This window comes from Ranitomeya variabilis, chromosome 4 (assembly GCF_051348905.1).
Source record: "Ranitomeya variabilis isolate aRanVar5 chromosome 4, aRanVar5.hap1, whole genome shotgun sequence".
In the NCBI taxonomy this organism is placed as follows: domain Eukaryota; kingdom Metazoa; phylum Chordata; class Amphibia; order Anura; family Dendrobatidae; genus Ranitomeya; species Ranitomeya variabilis.
Window position 1 is genome coordinate 746,700,583 of NC_135235.1, and position 20,797 is coordinate 746,721,379.

Here is a 20,797-nt window from a genome sequence, read left to right on the forward strand (position 1 = left end):
GTCTCTAGGTGAAGTCCTTCATCTTTCATCCAGCACAGACCGCCATCATTTCTTCCAGCCAGGGCTCATCTCTGCAGGAAATAACATAGTTATCTAGAGCTCCGCTTGCAGAACACATTACTTAATTTTTCCCAACTTCTACATTACACCACATGAAGAAAAAAAGGCAACATAGTGTCACTGCACAGTAACAGGACCGCCCCCCATTTAAAACAGTGTCCTCAAAAAATAAAATAAATACATCACTGCAGTAAGAATATCCCTTAATTAGCCCCTATGGTAATAATATTCCCCATCCTGGCCCCGTGTATCTCATTCCTGGCTCCAGCCATATGTTCTCGCATCCTGCCCTCATGAGTATCCATTCTACCCCATATGTTCTCCCCATCCTGCCCCATCTGTCTCCATCATATCCATCCTGCCCCATGATCCTATCCTGCCCCATGTCCTTCATTCTGCCCCATGTCTCCAATCATGCCCCGTATCTACATTCTGCCCATGCCTCCAGTCCTGCCCCCAGTGTGTCCAGCATATTGCCTCCAGTGTGTCCAGCAATCTGCCCCAGTGTCTCCAATATTGCCCCCAATCTGTCCAGCAATATGCCCCAGTGGGTCCAGCATTCTGCCCCAGTGTCTCCAGCATATTTCCCCCAGTGTGTCCAGCATTCTGCCCCAGTGTGTCCAGCATTCTGCCCCAGTGTGTCCAGCATATTGCCCCCAGTGTGTCCAGCAATCTGCCCCAGTCTGTCCAGCAATCTGCCCCAGTGTGTCCAGCATTCTGCCCCAGTGTCTCCAGCATATTGCCCCCAGTGTGTCCAGCATTCTGCCCCAGTATGTCCAGCATTCTGCCCCAGTGTGTCCAGCATTCTGCCACAGTGTGTCCAGCATATTGCCCCCAGTATGTCCAGCAATCTGCCCCAGTGTGTCCAGCATTCTGCCCCAGTGTCTCCAATATTGCCCCCAGTCTGTCCAGCAATCTGCCCCAGTGTGTCCAGCATTCTGCTCCAGTGTCTCCAGCATATTGCCCCCAGTTTGTCCAGCATTCTGCCCCAGTCTGTCCAGCATTTTGCCCCAGTCTGTCCAGCATTCTGCACCCAGTCTGTCCAGCAATCTGCCCCAGTGTGTCCAGCATTCTGCTCCAGTGTCTCCAGCATATTGCCCCCAGTGTGTCCAGCATTCTGCCCCAGTGTGTCCAGCATTCTGCCCCATTGTGTCCAGCATATTGCCCCCAGTGTGTCCAGCATTCTGCCCCAGTGTCTCCAGCATTATGCCCCTGTGTGTCCAGCATTGTGCCCCAGTGTGTCCAGCATTGTGCCCCAGTGTGTCCAGCATTCTGCCCCAGTGTGTCCAGCATTCTGCTCCAGTGTGTCCAGCATTCTGCCCCTAGTCTGTCCAGCAATCTGCCCCAGTGTGTCCAGCATTCTGCCCCAGTGTCTCCAGCATTCTGCCCCAGTGTGTCCAGCATTGTGCCCCAGTGTGTCCAGCATTCTGCCCCAGTGTGTCCAGCATTCTGCCCCAGTGTGTCCAGTGTTATGATCCGGTGACCTTGGAGCCGCATGAGACTTTCTCTGGAGTAGGTGGAACCTGTACTGACCGCAAACCCTAAACTGACACCGCAACTAGAAGTAGCCGAGGGGTGTACCTAACACATCCTAGACACCTCGACACAGCCGGAGGACTAAATACCCCTATAGATGGAAATGGGAATTCTATCTTGCCTCAGAGCAGAACCCCAAAGGATAGGCAGCCCCCCACAAATATTGACTGTGAGTATAAGAGGAAAGACACACGCAGGCAGAAAACAGGATTTAGCAAAAGAGGCACCTCTAGCTAAATAGAAAAGGATAAGACAGAATACTAAGCGGTCAGTATTAAAACCCTAAAAATATCCACAGCAGATAATACAAAAATTCCACCATCTAACTAAAGACATGGAATGTCTCCTGAGAATCCAACATGACTGAAAAAATCCAAACACAGTCTAAGCTGGACAAGAAAAAACAATGAATAGCACTGAATTGTAAAGCACACAGCATGTGTGCTGCAGAAACAAAAACCAGACACTTATCTTTGCTGATTTGGCAGCAGGGCAGGAGGAACCAGACAGAGATGCAAAACCTCCAAGAACAATGGACAACTGGCAAGGGCTAATGAATCCTGCACACCTAAATACCCCAGTCAGAGCTGCAATCAGCAGGGACACCTGCCCAGGATTGCAACCCAGGGACAACTGTATTACCACCAACAACCACCGAAGGGAACCCAAGAGCAGAATTCACAACAGTACCCCCCCCTTGAAGAGGGGTCACCGAACCCTCACCAGAGCCCCCAGGCCGATCAGGACGAGCCAGATGAAAGGCACAGACCAAATCAGCAGCATGGACATCAGAGGCAAAAACCCAAGAATTATCCTCCTGGCCATAACCCTTCCATTTAACAAGGTACTGAAGCCTCCGCCTCGAAAAGCGAGAATGCAAAATCTTCTCAACCACATACTCCAACTCCCCATCAACCAACACAGGGGCCGGAGGATCAACAGAGGGAACAACGGGCAGCACATATTTCCGCAATAAAGATCTATAGAAGACATTATGGATAGCAAAAGAGGCCGGAAGGGCCAATCGAAAAGACACCGGATTAATAATCTCAGAAATCCTATAAGGACCAATAAACCGAGGCTTAAACTTAGGGGAAGAAACCTTCATAGGAACATGACGGGAAGACAACCAGACCAGATCCCCAACCCGAAGCCGGGAACCAACACACCGACGACGGTTAGCAAAACGTTGAGCCTCCTCCTGAGACAACACCAAATTGTCCACCACATGAGCCCAAATCTGCTGCAACCTGTCAACCACAGAATCCACACCAGGACAATCAGAAGGTTCAACTTGCCCCGAAGAAAAACGAGGATGAAAACCAAAATTACAAAAGAAGGGCGAAACCAAGGTAGCCGAACTAGCCCGATTATTAAGGGCAAACTCGGCCAATGGCAAGAAAGCCACCCAATCATCCTGATCAGCAGACACAAAGCATCTCAAATAAGTTTCCAAAGTCTGATTAGTACGCTCGGTCTGGCCATTTGTCTGAGGATGAAATGCGGAAGAAAAAGACAAATCAATGCCCAGCCTAGCACAAAAGGCCCGCCAAAACCTAGAAACAAACTGGGAACCTCTGTCGGACACAATATTCTCCGGAATACCATGCAAACGAACCACATGCTGAAAAAACAACGGAACCAAATCAGAAGAGGAAGGCAATTTAGGCAAAGGCACCAAATAAACCATCTTAGAGAACCGGTCACAAACAACCCAGATAACCGACATCCTCTGGGAAACCGGAAGATCAGAAATAAAATCCATAGAAATATGCGTCCAGGGCCTCTCAGGGACCGGCAAAGGCAAAAGCAACCCACTAGCACGGGAACAACAAGGCTTAGCCCGCGCACAAGTCCCACAGGACTGCACAAAAGAACGCATATCACACGACAAAGAAGGCCACCAAAAGGACCTACCAACCAAATCTCTGGTACCAAAAATACCAGGATGGCCAGCCAACACAGAACAATGAACCTCAGAAATCACTCTACTAGTCCATCTATCAGGAACAAACAGTTTCCCCACTGGACAGCGGTCAGGTTTGTCAGCCTGAAATTCCTGAAGAACCCGTCGTAAATCAGGGGAAATGGCAGAAAGGACCACCCCTTCTTTCAGAATGCCGACTGGTTCAAGGACCTCAGGAGAATCAGGCAAAAAACTCCTAGAGAGGGCATCAGCCTTAATATTCTTAGAACCCGGAAGATACGAGACCACGAAATCAAAACGGGAAAAAAACAAGGACCATCGAGCCTGTCTAGGATTCAGCCGTCTGGCAGACTCGAGGTAAATCAGATTTTTATGATCGGTCAAGACCACAATACGGTGCTTAGCTCCCTCAAGCCAATGTCGCCATTCCTCAAACGCCCACTTCATAGCCAACAACTCCCGATTGCCAAAATCATAATTGCGTTCAGCAGGTGAAAACTTACGGGAAAAGAAGGCACATGGTTTCATCAAAGAACCAACAGAATCCCTCTGAGACAAAACGGCCCCTGCCCCAATCTCAGAAGCAACACCGGGGCAGCAGTAAATCGGCGTTTAAGCTCCTGAAAGGCAGAGACAGCCGCAGAGGACCAATTCGTCACATCAGCGCCTTTCTTCGTCAAATCGGTCAAGGGTTTAACCACACTGGAGAAGTTAGCAATGAAACGGCGATAAAAATTAGCAAAGCCCAAAAATTTCTGAAGGCTCTTCACGGATGTGGGTTGAATCCAATCATGAATGGCCTGAACCTTAACCGGATCTCTATAGATGAGGGAGAAAAAATGAAGCCCAAAAAAGAAACCTTCTGCACTCCAAAGAGACACTTAGACCCCTTCACAAACAAAGCATTATCACGAAGGATCTGAAATACCATCCTGACCTGTTCCACATGAGACTCCCAATCATCGGAAAAAATTAAAATGTCATCCGAATATACAATCATGAATTTATCAAGATAAGTCCGGAAGATATCGTGCATGAAGGACTGAAAAACAGATGGAGCATTAGAGAGCCCGAATGGCATCACAAGGTATTCAAAATGGCCTTCGGGCGTATTAAATGCAGTTTTCCATTCATCACCCTGCTTAATACGAACAAGATTATATGCCCCCCGAAGGTCAATCTTCGTAAACCAACTAGCCCCCTTAATCCTAGCAAACAAATCGGAAAGCAGAGGTAAAGGGTATTGAAACTTGACCGTGATCTTATTCAAGAGGCGATAATCAATACAAGGTCTCAAGGAGCCATCCTTCTTCGCAACAAAAAAAAATCCCACTCCCAACGGTGAAGAAGATGGCCGAATATGCCCTTTCTCCAAAGACTCTTTAACATAACTCCGCATGGCGGTATATTCAGGCACAGACAGGTTGAAAAGTCGGCCCTTAGGAAACTTACTGCCTGGAATCAAGTCAATAGCACAATCACAGTCCCTCTGCGGTGGAAGGGAACTGGACTTGGGCTCATCGAATACATCCTGAAAATCAGACAAAAACTCTGGAATTTCAGAAGAGGAAGAAAAGGAGATTGACATCAAAGGAACGTCATTATGAACCCCCTGACAACCCCAACTAGTCACAGACATAGACTTCCAATCCAACACAGGATTATGTATCTGCAACCACGGAAAACCCAGCACGATAGCATCATGCAAATTATGCAACACCAGAAAACGACAATCTTCCTGATGGGCTGGCGCCATGCACATGGTCACCTGTGTCCAAAACTGGGGCTTATTTTTAGCCAAAGATGTAGCATCAATGCCCCTAAAGGAATAGGGTTCTGCAAAGACTGCAAGGGAAAACCACAACGCCTGGCAAACTCAAAGTCCATTAAGTTCAAGATGACAATGAGCAGATCAAGGACACAGATAACAGAAATTTAGGTTGTACAGTACTGATGGTAACTGAACTAGCGATCCTCTTTGTACTCTTAGGGCAGACTGAAATGACATGAAAACGTCCAAAATGAGCAAAAAATCTTTATTAAAACTTTATTAAATATATTAAAAATATCACAACAAGGGATACAGAAATAGTGGGAAAACAAGTGCAGATAACATGTACCGTACACCTGGAGACAGATCGGACATCGCCGAAACGCGCGTTGGGGTGTGTCTGGAGTGGACGCTCTCCCCACGTCAGTAGCTGGTAGGACATCTTTTACATTGTATATTCACATTATGTTCTATGCACTGACCGGTATATGCTTTTGAGTCTGGTATATGGTACACTAAGTGATCTTTAAAATGGAGCAGCCAGTAAATTGGGAATCAAGATAAAAGAAAAAAATGAGCTGCACAGCCTGTGTTAGGGCAATGAATCAACAGCAGTAAGTGGTGACGGGCTGACTAAAGTTCAGGAGGTGCTCGCATGGAGATTAGAAGCAATCCAGAAAATGAAAACAGAAGAATGCGGCAGCACTCACCCGACTGTGGTCCAATTCTTTATTTAGAACATGGATAAATGCAGCTTTTCGGTCCGAGGGAGTGCAGTTGGATGGGAGGTGAGCAGGTGAATGACGACAGCTGTTTCGCGCTGTTACAAGCGCTTCTACAGGTCTCAGTAAATTGGGAATACCCTGTGCATTTATTGTTCTGCCTGGCTGCTGATTTGCGGTGAGGTGTGATCTGTCTCCAGGTGTACGGTACATGTTATCTGCACTTGTTTTCCCACTATTTTTGTATCCCTTGTTGTGATATTTTTAATATATTTAATAAAGATTTTTTGCTCATTTTGGACGTTTTCTTGCACCTATTTTTTTGTAGTTTGTTGCTGTAGCATTATTTGGTGTGTCCTTTGACATCCTTTATACAGGCACTAGTTACCTCCTATCTATATTGTACTGGGTCATCATGATAAGAGGGTTTACTAGACTGTGTTTGTTTTGTTTTCCTTGCCTTTACCTTATGAAATGACGAGAAGCATCGCCACAATAAAAACACAACCTATTCTGACGTCTGAATCCTTGTTGTTCCGTTCTAGACAGAATCCTATCACACTGCATTGGCTCAGGCATCTGCTCTGAGGACAACGCCACAGCGCGCACAGTTCTGCGCTCCCGCAAGCGCCGATCAATCTGAATGGCCAGAGACATAGAATCACTCAGACCGAAAGGCGTGGGAAACCCCACCATAACATCTTTAACGGATTCAGAAAGGGACAACCCAGGGACAACTGTATTACCACCAACAACCACCGGAGGGAACCCAAGAGCAGAATTCACAACAGTCCAGCATTCTGCCCCAGTCTGTCCAGCAATCTGCCCCTGTGTGTCCAGCATTCTGCTCCAGTGTCTCCAGCATATTGCCCCCAGTGTGTCCAGCATTCTGCCCCAGTGTGTCCAGCATTCTGCCCCAGTGTCTCCAATATTGCCCGCAGTCTGTCAAGCAATCTGCCCCAGTGTCTCCTCTCCAGCATTCTGCCCCAGTGTCTCCAATATTGCCCGCAGTCTGTCCAGCAATCTGCCCCAGTGTCTCCTCTCCAGCATTGCCCCCAGTGTGTCCAGCAATCTGGCCGCTCGCAAAGAAAAAAAAAACGAGTTCTCCTCACCTGACCTGTGTGTGCGCTCCAGCGGCGAGCTCTCTCCAGCAGCTCGCACTCGCCGGCGACTGACAATGACGTCAGACGCCGGCAATGTGTGCGCTGCGCCTGCGGCCGACTTCAGCTGCCAACCTCCAATTGGCTGGCGGCTGTTGTTAACTATTGACGTGCGGGCGCGCTCCCGCACGTCAATAGGTGAAACTGCCGCAGCGCCGGTAGGGGCCCGGTGAGCAGATGAGACGGGCCCCCTCTCTGCCCACCGGGCCCATACGCCAGTCAGGGCAGTAATGCCCTGACTGGCGGCTGGCAATCTGAGTGGTAGCCGAGGGTCCCCCCACACCGCTGGGCCCTGGGCTACCGCCCAGATTGACCCTATTATAATCCGCCCCTGGTGGTAGGTGTAACATCAGCCATAGGTACATATTTGTAACTCACCACCTCCCGTGTGGTCTCCGTCATCTTCTTCCTCTTCTGGTTTCCTCTGTTGGCTCATCCTCACCAAAGGAGAAGCGGTCCAGGTTCACTGGAGACTCCAGCTGTCGGATCTCCTGTAGCAGACCGCCCTCCTCCTCTTCCTCCGCTGACACTGCAGCCTGTGCTGTCGGAGTCCTCTGCCGTGCCGGGAGGCCGCTTCCCTGTTGTCGGCTCTGCAACTCACTCTCTCGGCTTGTTCCAGCTTGTGGGACTCCAGTCACAGCCACCTCGTCGTCCTCCTCCTCCTCGTCGCTTAGGACGCTGGCTGGCGGCTCTCCTGAGGTATTTAACCCCTTCATTTCTGAGAACTGCCGCTGGTTCTTAAACCTCTCCAGGAAGGGACCTGCGCTTTTCTCAATCCCCTCCCGGAGGAGGACTAACCGGACCACCTCATCTTTGAGGGCTCTGAACCTCTGGGAGGTCGCGGGTTTCTCTTTGTTAGAGGCACGGGTGTTCAGGATCCGAGCCACCCGCAGCTCCTCCTTCAGCCCAGTCAGTGCTTTGCCGGCATCCTCGTACTCACGTAGCATGGCGACCACTCGGGAGGAGAAGATACTCGTGGACTGGCTGGAGCTCTTCTCCCCCCAGGATGTTCCCGGGCTCTCGTTCCTGGGGCCTGGGGTGCCCCTGTCTCCCTCTCTGGGCGAACGATGAGCCGTCTCAGGGTTGTTGTAGGTGGGTATGGTTCTTCTCACCCGTCCCGACCTCCTCAGTCCCTCTTGGGCCGGTTGCTGCTGCTGCTCTCTGTCCCCCGCCGGCACAGACCGGGGAACAGAAGCCTGGGAAGCCCATCCCGGCCTCCCAGGAAGCCTGCCTCTCCCTGGGGAGAAGAGAGGCAGACTCTGGGCCTCCTGCTGGAAGTCCTGGAGCTCACAATACAGGTGCTGCTCCTAGCAGGGTGTGACAGATTGTGGCCACCCGTCCTACAGTCTCCTCCCCCAGTAATGGCTGATAACAGGGAGTAATATATTGTAGTCCCCTGTCCTACAGTCACCTCCCCCAGTAATGGCTGATAACAGGGAGTAATAGATTGTAGTCTCCTGTCCTACAGTCACCTCCCCCAGTAATGGCTGATAACAGGGAGTAATAGATTGTAGTCTCCTGTCCTACAGTCACCTCCCCCAGTAATGGCTGATACCAGGGAGTAATAGATTGTAGTCTCCTGTCCTACAGTCACCCCCCCAGTAATGGCTGATAACGGAGTAATTCCATGAGTCGGGTGACCCTGGCTTCTTCTGGTTGCTGTCTGCTGACCACAGCCTGGAATCCTGAGACATAAACATTTGCTACATTGTTTACAAATATTCCACTGATACATTTCCGCCCTCTGACACATTGTAGCAATCGCTGAGACTTCATGGAGGGCTTTGGTCTGACCATGGATGTTAAAAATGGTGGAGATGTCACAGAACATTTTGGTAGAAAGTTGCCACGTGAATTGTGACATCAAGGAGAACAAACCCAGAAGTGATTCCCAACCCCCACCCCACCCTCGCACACATCTAAGCTGTGTCATTGGTTGGACTCTCAGGAAATTACTTCCTGTTCCTCCAGCAATCATCACTATTCCGCCTGAAGAAGAAGGCTACCTTCGTCTGGCCCAGGACTTCATTCTGCTCTCCACCATGGCTTTTGCAATCCTTCGAGAAGAGTTGAACTGCTCCATCTGCCTGAACATCTACACGGACCCCGTCACCCTGAGGTGTGGACACAACTTCTGCCGGGTGTGTATAGATCATGTGCTGGGATCACAGGAGGGGGTCGGAGTTTACAGCTGTCCTGAATGCAGAGAAGAGTTCCCGGAGCGTCCTGACCCGGTCAGGAGCATAACGCTCCGCAACATTGTAGAGCGATGTGTTTCGTCCCTGCCCGAAGAGAGGGTGGACGAGATCTTCTGCACCTATTGTGTTCACTCTCCGGTAGCTGCCGTTAAGTCCTGTCTCCATTGTGAAGCTACTCTGTGTGAGGAGCATCTGATGGTCCACAACAGGTCCCCAGAACATGTCCTCTCTGAGCCCAGCAATTCCCTGCAGAGCAGAAAATGCTCCGTGCACAAGAAGATCCTGGAGTACTACTGCACCCAGGACACATCCTGCATCTGTGTCACCTGCTGCCTGGCTGGGGACCACAAAGGACATAAGGTGGAGCAGCTGGTTGAAGCCTCCACCAAGAAAAAGGAGACCCTCAAAGTGATCCTCACAAAGCTGTTGGCAAAGAGAGCAGACATCGAGGTCAAAGTCCAAAACCTGCAGGAACGCAGGACAGAAGTACACAAAAGGGCAACTGGAGTGACTGAGACAGTCAGTGCTCTTTTCCGAGACCTCAGGAGACAGTTAGAAGACCTGGAGGACAAGGTCCTGAGTGTCATCTCCCAGAACGAAGAGCAAGTTTCAATCACGGTCACCGATCTGATCCAACAATTGGAGTCAAAGAAGGACGAGCTGTCCAGGAAGATGTCTCACATCGAGAAGGTCTGTACCATGACCGATCCACTACTTGTCTTACAAGAACAGGAATCCAGACGAAAAGACTTCTGTGATACGGAGAAGACAGATAGCGAGGAACGACAAACCTACAATGAAAAGGTCCAAAATATTGGTGGCCTGGATGAGGAGCTGCTGTGGGTGACCATACACACAGGCTTAGCCGGCATTATGTCTAGTGTGAAGCTCGGCATGGATGAGAAGAAGGCTTCGGACATGGAGCTTGATGTGAATACTGCCGAAAATCATTTAATCATATCAGATGATACTAAAAGTATTTCATGGAATTTCAATGCAAACCGTCAGCCACCACTACCAGAGAGATTTCAGACCTACCCACAGGTGCTGAGCACCAAGACATTCTCTGCAAGAAACCATTGCATGGAGTGGGAGGTAAATGTTGGATCAAAGTGCTGGAGCGTGGGAATGTGTTACCCCAGTATGGACAGAAAGGGAGAAGGGTCGGGTCTTGGATTTAATCCCAAATCCTGGTGCTTACAGAAAAACAGGCAGCAATGCTCAGTGATACATAATGGCCGGAAGGTCTATTTACCCCAGGTCCCTAATTCAAACCAATTTTTGATGTGTCTGGAGTACGAGGCCGGGCAGCTGTCCTTCTATGAGCTGAGTGACCCCATCAGACACCTGCACACCTTCACCGCCAAATTCTCCGAGCCCCTGCATGCTGCTTGTTATGTGTGGGGAGATTATTCCAGAATAACATTCAAATAAGTTATGAGATTTAGTGTCGCTGAAATAAAAACGAGAAGTAAAGTCCAACCCTGAGGCTCATTGTACAGTGTACTTTACTACTACAGATCTACTTTACATTAGTTACCTGTAGAGATCCTGAGTATCATACAAGAGCTGCACTCACGATTCTGCCGATGCAGTCACTGTGTACATATATTACATTACTGATCCTGAGTTACCTTCTGTATTATACCCCAGGGCTGCACTCACTATTCTGCTGGTGCAGTCACTGTGTACATATATTACATTACTGATCCTGGGTTACATCCTGTATTATACTCCAGAGCTGCACTCACTATTCTGCCGATGCAGTCACTGTGTACATACATTACATTACTGACCCTGAGTTACATCCTGTATTATACTCCAGAGCTGCACTCACTATTCTGCTGGTGCAGTCACTGTGTACATACATTACTAATCCTGAGTTACATCCTGTATTATACTCCAGAGCTGCACTCACTATTCTGCTGGTGCAGTCACTGTGTATATACATTACTGATCCTGAGTTACATCCTGTATTATACTCCAGAGCTGCACTCACTATTCTGCTGGTGCAGTCACTGTGTACATACATTACATTATTGATCCTGAGTTACATCCTGTATTATACCCCAGAGCTGCACTCACTATTCTGCTGGTGCATTCACTGTGTATATACATTACTGATCCTGAGTTACATCCTATATTATACTCCAGAGCTGCACTCACTATTCTGCTGGTGCAGTCACTGTGTATATACATTACTGATCCTGAGTTACATCCTGTATTATACTCCAGAGCTGCACTCACTATTCTGCTGGTGCAGTCACTGTGTACATACATTACATTATTGATCCTGAGTTACATCCTGTATTATACTCCAGAGCTGCACTCACTATTCTGCTGGTGCAGTCACTGTGTACATACATTAAAATCTGGAGTGGAAGGTGGGTGGGGGAGGAGGGCGATGCAGCTGCAGTATCTTTGTTTCTGTGAGAAAAAACCTGCATTATTTTTTCACATAATGAGCTCCAATTAAAAATATAAAAGATCGTTCCCCCTTGTTTAAAGGGTCTTTTGCTGAAGCCAATGTAACCTGTGAAAGGAATCACAACAACTCAGCCATGAAGTGGATACGCTGTAATGTTACAGAGCGGGCTCACAGAGAGGTGAGTAACATAAGTAAAAAAAATGTCACCACCGCTCTACTGACTCCATAACTGCAGGGTCCAAAGGTCATCTGCAATTCACATCAGCACAAACATTGCGCTCCCTGCTAAAATAATGATAAGGGTGGACATAATAGCTAATTTTATCATAAGCAAGGACATAGTAGCAAGTTTTATAATAAAAGGCGACAGAGAGGCAGATTTTATAATAAGGGAGGACATAGTGGCCAATTTAATAATAAAATGAGAACTAGTGGCTATATTATAATAAGGGGGACATAGTGGCTGATTTTATCAAAAGGGGGAACCTAGTGGTTATTTTATAATAAGGGAGGAAATGGTGCCTAATTTTATAATAAGGGAGGACATAACGGCTAATTTTATTCTAGGAGGGGACATAGTTGCTAATTTTATAATAAGAGGGGTCATAGTGGCTAATTATATAATAAGAGGGGACACAATGGCCAATTTTATAATAAGGGAGGACATAATGGCTATATTATTATAAGGGGGAAATAGATGATAATTTTATAACAAGAGGGGACAAAGTGCCTAATTTTATAATAACTGGGACAGAGTGCCTAATTTGATAATAAGGGGGAAATAGTGCATAACTTTATAATAAGGGGGACATAGTGCCTAATTTTATAATAAGGGGGGACATAGTGCCTAATTTTATGATAAGTGGTGACTTAGTGCCTAGTTTTAAAATAAGGGGGATATACCATATATAATCGAGTATAAGCCGAGAATTTCAGCCAATTTTTTAGGTTGAAATTGCCCCTCTCGCTGCTGCATTTTCCCCCCTAGGCTTATACTCGAGTCATTAAGTTTTTTGTGGCAAAATTAGAGGTCTCGGCTTATACTGGAGTATATACGGTAGTTGCTATGCTAATATTATGGAGGGTGGGCACAGTGGCTAGTTATATTTCAGCCCCCTCCAGGACTTAACTCTAACATATATTTATATTAACATTAATGCACATCTAAAATTACATTTCACTTTATAAAGACTAACAGCCCCATCTAGTGGCTGATAAGTGCATGACAGCACATCGCCTTTCCCCCCTCTCTCTGTTCCCTTCACGTGAGCCTTCCTATAAGGCCAGAGTCACACTAAACTTATGAAAAATCAGTCCGAGTCTTATTGAAAAAAACAGAAGGAAAACTAGAGACCTCTTTGGTTGTCAGCGCCGGCTTGCTGTGGGCTCTACCCTGTGAGTAATTCAGCTACATATAGGCGATCTGACCATCGCTTGTATGTAGCAGAGCTGATCGGGTCATGGCAGCTTCTGTCTTCCCATGGAGACTATTGAAGCATGCCAAAAGTAAAAAAATTTTTTTAAAAAATCTAAAAAAAATAAAAAAAATATATAAATGTTTAAATCACCCCCCTTTCGCCCCATTCAAAATAAAACAATTAAAAAAAATCAAACCTACACATATTTGGTATCGCTGCATTTAAAATCGCCCGATCTATCAATAAAAAAAGAATTAATCTGATCGCTAAATGGCGTAGCGAGAAAAAAAGTAAAAACGCCAGAATTACGTTTTTGTTCGCAGCGGCATTGCATTAAAGTGTAATAACGGGCGATCGAAAGGTATCATTAAAAGCATCAGCTCAGCACGCAAAAAATAAGTCCTCACCCAACCCGAGATCACAAAAAATCGAGACGCTATGGGTATTGAAAAATCAACCAAATAAACAACTATATATGCGGTCGTGTAACTGTATAGATATATAACACCAAAGGATATGAAACAGCAACCAATAATTTAAGATTAAAATATACATTTTATTATAAACATAATAATAACAATTTAAAATTCAGGAAAGGACCACCAGGTGGCAGTAGAATGCAGGTTACCATACAGGGGCATGTCAAATAAATTTTAACCCCTTCATGACCTTGGGGTTTTTCATTTTTCCGTGTTCGTTTTTCACTCCCCTCCTTCCCAGAGCCATAACTTTTTTATTTTTTGCGGGACGAGTTGTACTTTTGAACGACATCATTGGTTTTACCATGTCGTGTACTAGAAAACGGGAAAAAAATTCCAAGTGCGGTGAAATTGCAAAAAAAGTGCAATCCCACACTTGTTTTTTGCTTGGCTTTTTTGCTAGGTTCACTAAATGCTAAAACTGACCTGCCGTTATGATTCTCCAAGGTCACTACAAGTTCATAGACACCTAACATGACTAGGTTATTTTTTACCTAAGTGGTGAAAAAAAATTCCAAACTTTGCTAGAAAAAAAATAAAATAAAAATTGCGCCATTTTCTGATACCCACAGCGTCTCCATTTTTCAAGATCTGGGGTTGGTTGAGGGCTTAATTTTTGCGTGCCGAGCCGGCATTTTTAATGATTCCAATTCGGTGCAGATACGTTCTTTTGATCGCCCGTTATTGCATTTTAATGCAATGTCGCGGCAACCAAAAAACCATAATTCTGGCGTTTCAAATTTTTTTCTCACTACACTGTTTAGCGATCAGGTTAATGCTTTTTTTTTATTGATAGATCGGGCGATTCTGAACGCAGCGATACCAAATATGTGTAGGTTTGATTTTTATTTATTGATTTATTTTGATTGGGGCGAAAGGGGGGTGATTTAAACTTTTATATTTTTTTCACATTTTTTTTTACTTTTTTTTTTTACTTTTGCCATGCTTCAATAGCCTCCATGGGAGGCTAGAAGCAGGCACAGCACGATCGGCTCTGCTACATAGCAGCGATCATCAGATCGCTGCTATGCAGCAGAAAATCAGGTGTGCTGTGAGCGCCGACCACAGGGTGGCGCTCACAGCTGCCGGAGATCAGTAACCATAGAGGTCTCAAGGACCTCTATGGTTACCATTCTGAAGCATCGCCGACCTCCGATCATGTGACGGGGGTCGGCGATGCTGTCATTTCCGGCCGCCCGGCCGGATGCGGTAGTTAAATGCCGCTGTCTGCGTTTGACAGCGGCATTTAACTAGTTAATAGGTGCGGGCAGATCGCGATTCTGCCCGCGCCTATTGCGGGCACATGTCAGCTGTACAAAACAGCTGACATGTCCCGGCTTTGATGCGGGCTCACCGCGGAGCAGGGGAGCGGACCTCGGACGTACTATCCCGTCTGAGGTCAGAAAGGGGTTAAATAATAAATCTATAGAGAAATCAGATAATGTAACGAACATGGAAATCTAACCCTAAGTAATCAAAAATTGAAAATTGAGGTAGTTTTGCTTCTATTGCACTATTCACATTTCATAGTATATTCCATGTGGAAAAGTAAGGGATAAAGTGAATATAGTGCATGTAGCAGAGTTGATATTATAAATAAATACTTAAAAAATAAATGTAGTGACAAAAAAGTCAAATTTACCCAGGAAAATCTAACTAAATAAATAATTAATAATAAACTACCTCTAAAGTGCACTAAATAGATCGCATTGCACTGCGAGTTAGAAATTCATTATAAAGTGCATATGTCAGGAAAATAACCATATAAAGTGAGCGCTGTGCATAAGTAAACTATATAGATAATAAATAATGTAGCCCCAAAGTAAATATAGTAAAGTGCCGAGCACAGTAAATAAAGGAGGAAAACAAGGATTTAAATTGTTACAGAGTGCACCAAAATATAATCATGTGAGATATTTCCATGGTCAGACGTACCCTAATGATAAGCCCGCACGGCCCAACGCGCACGAGGGAGTCTTCCTCGTCAAAGCTGAAGCGAAACGCGCGTTGGGCCGTGCGGGCTTATCATTAGGGTACGTCTGACCATGGAAATATCTCACATGATTATATTTTGGTGCACTCTGATTAAACTCAATAATTGCAATTTTTTGGTTTTTGCACCTCCTGCTCTGATAAATAAAAATGCAATCGATAGTGATGAAAATGTCATATGCCAGCAATAAAAGCTACAACCTTGCGACATTTCTATGCCAAGATATGAGACGTACGCTCCTGGTGGAACGTCACGCTTTTCGAACCCCAATGCAGAGCTTTGAAATTGCTAGAAAATAAACAAGTGTGACCGCCGATCTAGAAAAGTACAAATGTGGCCATGGACCTTTTCAACCACGTTACAATATAAATTCAGCAATTGTATCCTGACAAAGGGATTAAATGAGCGAGTATAATCACGTCTTTAGGCTAAAACTGACAGCGGCGTCTCATTATTTATTATTGTGCATTTTTGTTGTTTTATAATAATCTTTATTTTTTATTTTTTTCGGTGTTTCCTTTTTTATTTTGCATGTTCACATTTCGTGTCCCTTTTTGCATTTTGATCTGTTTTCCCCTGTTCACACTCATTTGTTTTCCTTTCTGGCACAACTATTGTAATGCTAATTGACTTTTCTAGCTAACAGAGTGCAGAGTTAATAATCGCACTTGTTTCATAGCCACAGGACTTAAGTCCGGACCACCACTTATGACTAAGACCTCAGGAGTTAAGGTTTGAAATATGTAGCGCTCCCCCTGAAAACAGGTTTTGAATATGAACTGATGGGCTACATTTTATTTTTTTTTATCAGAGTTGTCCTATATTTGTAGCATATTCATGAGAAGGTTCACTTCAGCCCTCCTCCTTCCATCTCACTTCCTCCAAGACTGTGATGCACTGGGGTGGAGGCTTCATTGAAGGTCCTCCTCACTTGGGTTGTCCTTCCTCATAGGACAAAAGAGCCACCCTCTCATGTGACTATGCTGATGACGAGCTAGGGTCAGGCTTCTCTGTGAGGCGTAGAAACCAGTGGAAGGAAGTCACAGACTAAAGACATGGTGGAAGGATCTTAACGAGGCAGATCAAATATCTAAAGCTTTCACTTTCATTTTCCATCATGGCTTCTCCTGACCTGAAGGATGAGCTGAGCTGCTCCATCTGCCTCAAGATCTTCACTGACCCTGTCACCTTGAGATGTGGACACAACTTCTGCCTGGTCTGTATTGATCGTGTGCTGGAGACCCAGGATGGGTTGGGGATTTACTGTTGCCCCGACTGCCGAGCGAGGTTTACAGAGCGTCCCATGCTTCAGAGTAACATAACCCTGCGGAACATTGCGGAGCATTTCTTGTACTTCCGGTCCGATGAGGAGGAAAGAGCTATTTTTTGCACTAACTGTATCAACGCGCCGCTCCCCGCGGTTAAGTCCTGCCTCCACTGTGAAGCTCCGCTGTGTAGCAACCACGTACGAGTCCACAACAAGTCTCCAGAACACGTCCTATGTGAGCCCACCACTAATTTCAGCAAGAAAAAATGCTCCTTGCACAATGAGGTCCTAAAGTATTACTGCTCCAACGACCGCTTGTGTATCTGCATCACCTGCTGCTTGGCCGGCGGTCATAGTGGGCACAAGGTGGAACCGCTCAACAAAGCGTCCCAAAAGAAGAAGGCCACTTTGAAAAACATTCTGAAGAACCTGTCCTCGTTGTCCAAGGAGGCGGAAGAAAAACTGCAGAACATACAAAAACGCCGGATTGAGGTCCAAGACAAGGCAACTGACATCAAGGAAGCAGTTGCCAATCTGTTTATAGACATCAAAAGGCAACTGGAGATCTTGGAGAGCAAAGTCCAAGCAGAGATCTCACGGCAGGAGAACCAGGTCTCAGATCTGATCCGACAGCTGGAAGTCCAGAAGAACGAGCTCTCCTTGGTCGTGTATCACATCAAGGAGCTCTGTAACTTGTCTGACCCATTAATCCTTCTACAAGAATGCATATCAGTTCAGTACCACACATCGGAAGAAATGGCCAAGGAGGTCCGAGATGATGATGACGAAGAGAGCTATGTGGGAGATATGGATGAAGGTCTGATATCCGAGACGTTGCACATGGGATTATCCGATATCATGACTTTTATAAAGAGACAAATTTACATCAAGGAGAATAGATGCACCAACCTAGATGAGGACACAGTCGCCAAGAACCTCCTGTTATCCATTGACAAAAAATCTGTGTTTTGGACCCCAAAATTACCGGATTTGGGACATGTTGAATTGCCAGTCAGGTTTCATAATTGTTCCCAAGTTTTAAGTATGGAGAGTTTTTGTTCGGGGAGACATTACTGGGATGTTGAGACGAGCAAACACGGAGAATGGAGGCTGGGCGTCTCTTACTCTACGATCGAGAGAAGTGGAGATCACTCGTATTTGGGATGTAATGACCAGTCCTGGTGCTTGTGCAGATCCAATAATAATAAGTACTCGGTGGTGTATGACAACAGAGAGACCATGTTAGGTCACAACATTTCCCATCATAAATTCCGCATCTATCTGGATTATTATGGTGGTCGGGTGTCCTTCTACGAGTTGTGTTCCCCGATCAGACACCTCTATACCTTCACTGCTGAGTTCACTGATGCTCTCCATGTTGCTTTCTACATATGTGGAGTTAATACCTTTGTAAGAATCAGCTATTAGGCTACAATAATCATCAGGAATCTACTCCATGAGTAGGTGCAACGTGGACTTTCATTGTGTTGCAGGTCCAAACCCTGACTCTAGCCCTAACCCTACCTCTAACTGTAACCCCTCCTCTAACTTTAACCTTAACCTGCAGTGCCTCCAGGTAGAGGAAGCTTCCTGAGAAGTCACTACAAATCTGATCCCTTAGTAGTACTTACATGCCCTGTAGGACCAAACCTAACTCTTACCTTACCTCTAACCCTAACATGTAATGACACCTGGTAAAGTAAGCTTCCTGAGAAGTCACCAGAAATCTGCTCCATGAGTAGATACAGTGTAGACTCTTCATGCAATTTAGGTCGAAACCATAATTCTAACCTTATCTCCAACCCTAACTCTAAATTGTAGTACCAAAAAGTAGAGGAAGCCTCCCTAGACAGCACAAGAAATCTGCTCCATGAGTAGGAACAGCATAAACTTTACATGTACTGCAGATTTGAACCCTTACTCTAATTGTAACCATACCTCTAAACCTAACCTGTTGTGCTACCTGCTACAGAAAGCTTCCCGAGAAGTCATCAGAAATCTGCCTCATGAGTGTGTACAGTGTGGACTCTACATGCAATGGAGGTCGAAACCACAATTCTAACATTATCTCTAAGCCTTACCCTAACTCCAATTTGTAGTACCACCAGGTAGAGGAAGCTTTCTGAGACGGCACCAGAAACCTGCTCTATTAGTGGCTACAGCATAAACTTTACATGTACTGCAAGTCCGAACTCCAACTCTAATCCTAACCCTACCTGTAAACCTAACCCTAATTCTAACCCTACATCTAACCCTAACCTGTTGTGCCATCTGGTAGAGGAAGCTTCCTGAGCAGTCACCAGAAATCAGCTCTATGAGAAGGTACAGCATGAACTTTACATGAACTGCAGGTCTGAAACCTAACTAATACTAACCCTACCGCTAACCTTAATTCTAACTCTACCTTTAACCATAACCTGTAGTGGCACCTGATAGAGGAAACTTCCTGAGCAGTCACCAGAAATCTGCTCTACGAGTAGTTACAGCATGAACTTTCCATGTACTGCAGGTCCGAACCCTAACTCTAATCCTAACTACAACTAACCCTAAACCTAATTCTAACCCTACCTTTAACCCTAATTCTAACCCTACCTTTAACCCTAACCTTTAATGTCACCTGGTCTGTGCTGTCTGTGATTGCATACTAGCTCTCCTCCAAAAGGGAGACATTGATTACTGCCACTTATTATAATTAGCACGTAGCTGAGGCTGTACTACTGAGGCACGTAGCTATTGTGCAGCCTCAGATATCCCTACTGGAGGAAAGTGTTAGAAAACTGTTTTCACCATATGATAAAGAGACTTTTTACCTATTTCTTCAGGAAGTTCTCCCTTAAAGGGGGCATGTTATGGTACCACTGGGGTGAACAGCGCCTCCTCTGGCTCTGAGGGCATTTGCATATTTGTGTATTTTTTAATTACTTCTTTTTCTGGCGGCATCCTCTAAATTCTATCGTGCTTTGTATCAATGTTTTATTATTACCTTTGTATTATGTCAGACAATCATTGTATGATCCTCGTCATTAAAGACTCAGCCTCATCTGTATGACCACCACTGAGCATGAGACTCACAGCAGCACAGATGATTTCAGGAGAGTAATGGGCTCATCTAGAGCAGCACAGAGTATTTCAGGAGAGCAGTGTGCTGGTCTATGGGGGTCACATAGGGAGATATATGGTGGAAGGAGCAGGGTGACAGCAGCACAGAGTATTTCAGGAGAGCAGTGTGCTGGTCTATGGGGGTCACAGAGGGAGATATATGGTGGAGGAGCAGGGTGACAGCAGCACAGAGTATTTCAGGAGAGCAGTGTGCTGGTCTATGGGGGTCACAGAGGGAGATATATGGTGGAGGAGCAGAGTGACAGCAGCACAGAGTATTTCAGGAGAGCAGTGTGCTGGTCTATGGGGGGTCACAGAGGGAGATATATGGTGGAGGAGCAGAGTGACAGCAGCACAGAGTATTTCAGGAGAGCAGTGTGCTGGTCTATGGGGGTCACAGAGGGAGATATATGGTGGAAGGAGCAGGGTGACAGCAGCACAGAGTATTTCAGGAGAGCAGTGTGCTGGTCTATGGGGGTCACAGAGGGAGATATATGGTGGAGGAGCAGGGTGACAGCAGCACAGAGTATTTCAGGAGAGCAGTGTGCTGGTCTATGGAGGTCACAGAGGGAGATATATGGTGGAGGAGCAGGGAGACAGCAGCACAGAGTATTTCAGGAGAGCAGTGTGCTGGTCTATGGGGGTCACAGAGGGAGATATATGATGGAGGAGCAGGGTGACAGCAGCACAGAGTATTTCAGGAGAGCAGTGTACTGGTCTATGGGGGTCACAGAGGGAG

The 20,797-nt window shown here is 46.1% G+C and overlaps 2 protein-coding genes across 2 annotated transcripts; both read left to right on the forward strand.

The window, feature by feature from the left end:
- Nucleotides 1-9,158: 9,158 nt before the first annotated feature.
- Nucleotides 9,159-10,882, forward strand: LOC143766724 (E3 ubiquitin/ISG15 ligase TRIM25-like). Its single transcript, XM_077254583.1, has one exon. It carries the CDS (start codon nucleotides 9,219-9,221, stop codon nucleotides 10,806-10,808), a length of 1,590 nt encoding a protein of 529 aa, XP_077110698.1. The 5' UTR covers nucleotides 9,159-9,218; the 3' UTR covers nucleotides 10,809-10,882.
- A 5,664-nt stretch (nucleotides 10,883-16,546) lies between these two features.
- Nucleotides 16,547-20,042, forward strand: LOC143766725 (E3 ubiquitin/ISG15 ligase TRIM25-like). Its single transcript, XM_077254584.1, has one exon. It carries the CDS (start codon nucleotides 16,810-16,812, stop codon nucleotides 18,385-18,387), a length of 1,578 nt encoding a protein of 525 aa, XP_077110699.1. The 5' UTR covers nucleotides 16,547-16,809; the 3' UTR covers nucleotides 18,388-20,042.
- The last annotated feature ends 755 nt before the right edge of the window (nucleotides 20,043-20,797 follow it).

Excerpts from the sequence above, each read along its gene's own strand:
- LOC143766724 (XM_077254583.1), top strand. The coding sequence starts at position 9,219 with ATGGCTTTTGCAATCCTTCGAGAAGAGTTGAACTGCTCCATCTGCCTG.
- LOC143766725 (XM_077254584.1), top strand. The coding sequence starts at position 16,810 with ATGGCTTCTCCTGACCTGAAGGATGAGCTGAGCTGCTCCATCTGCCTC.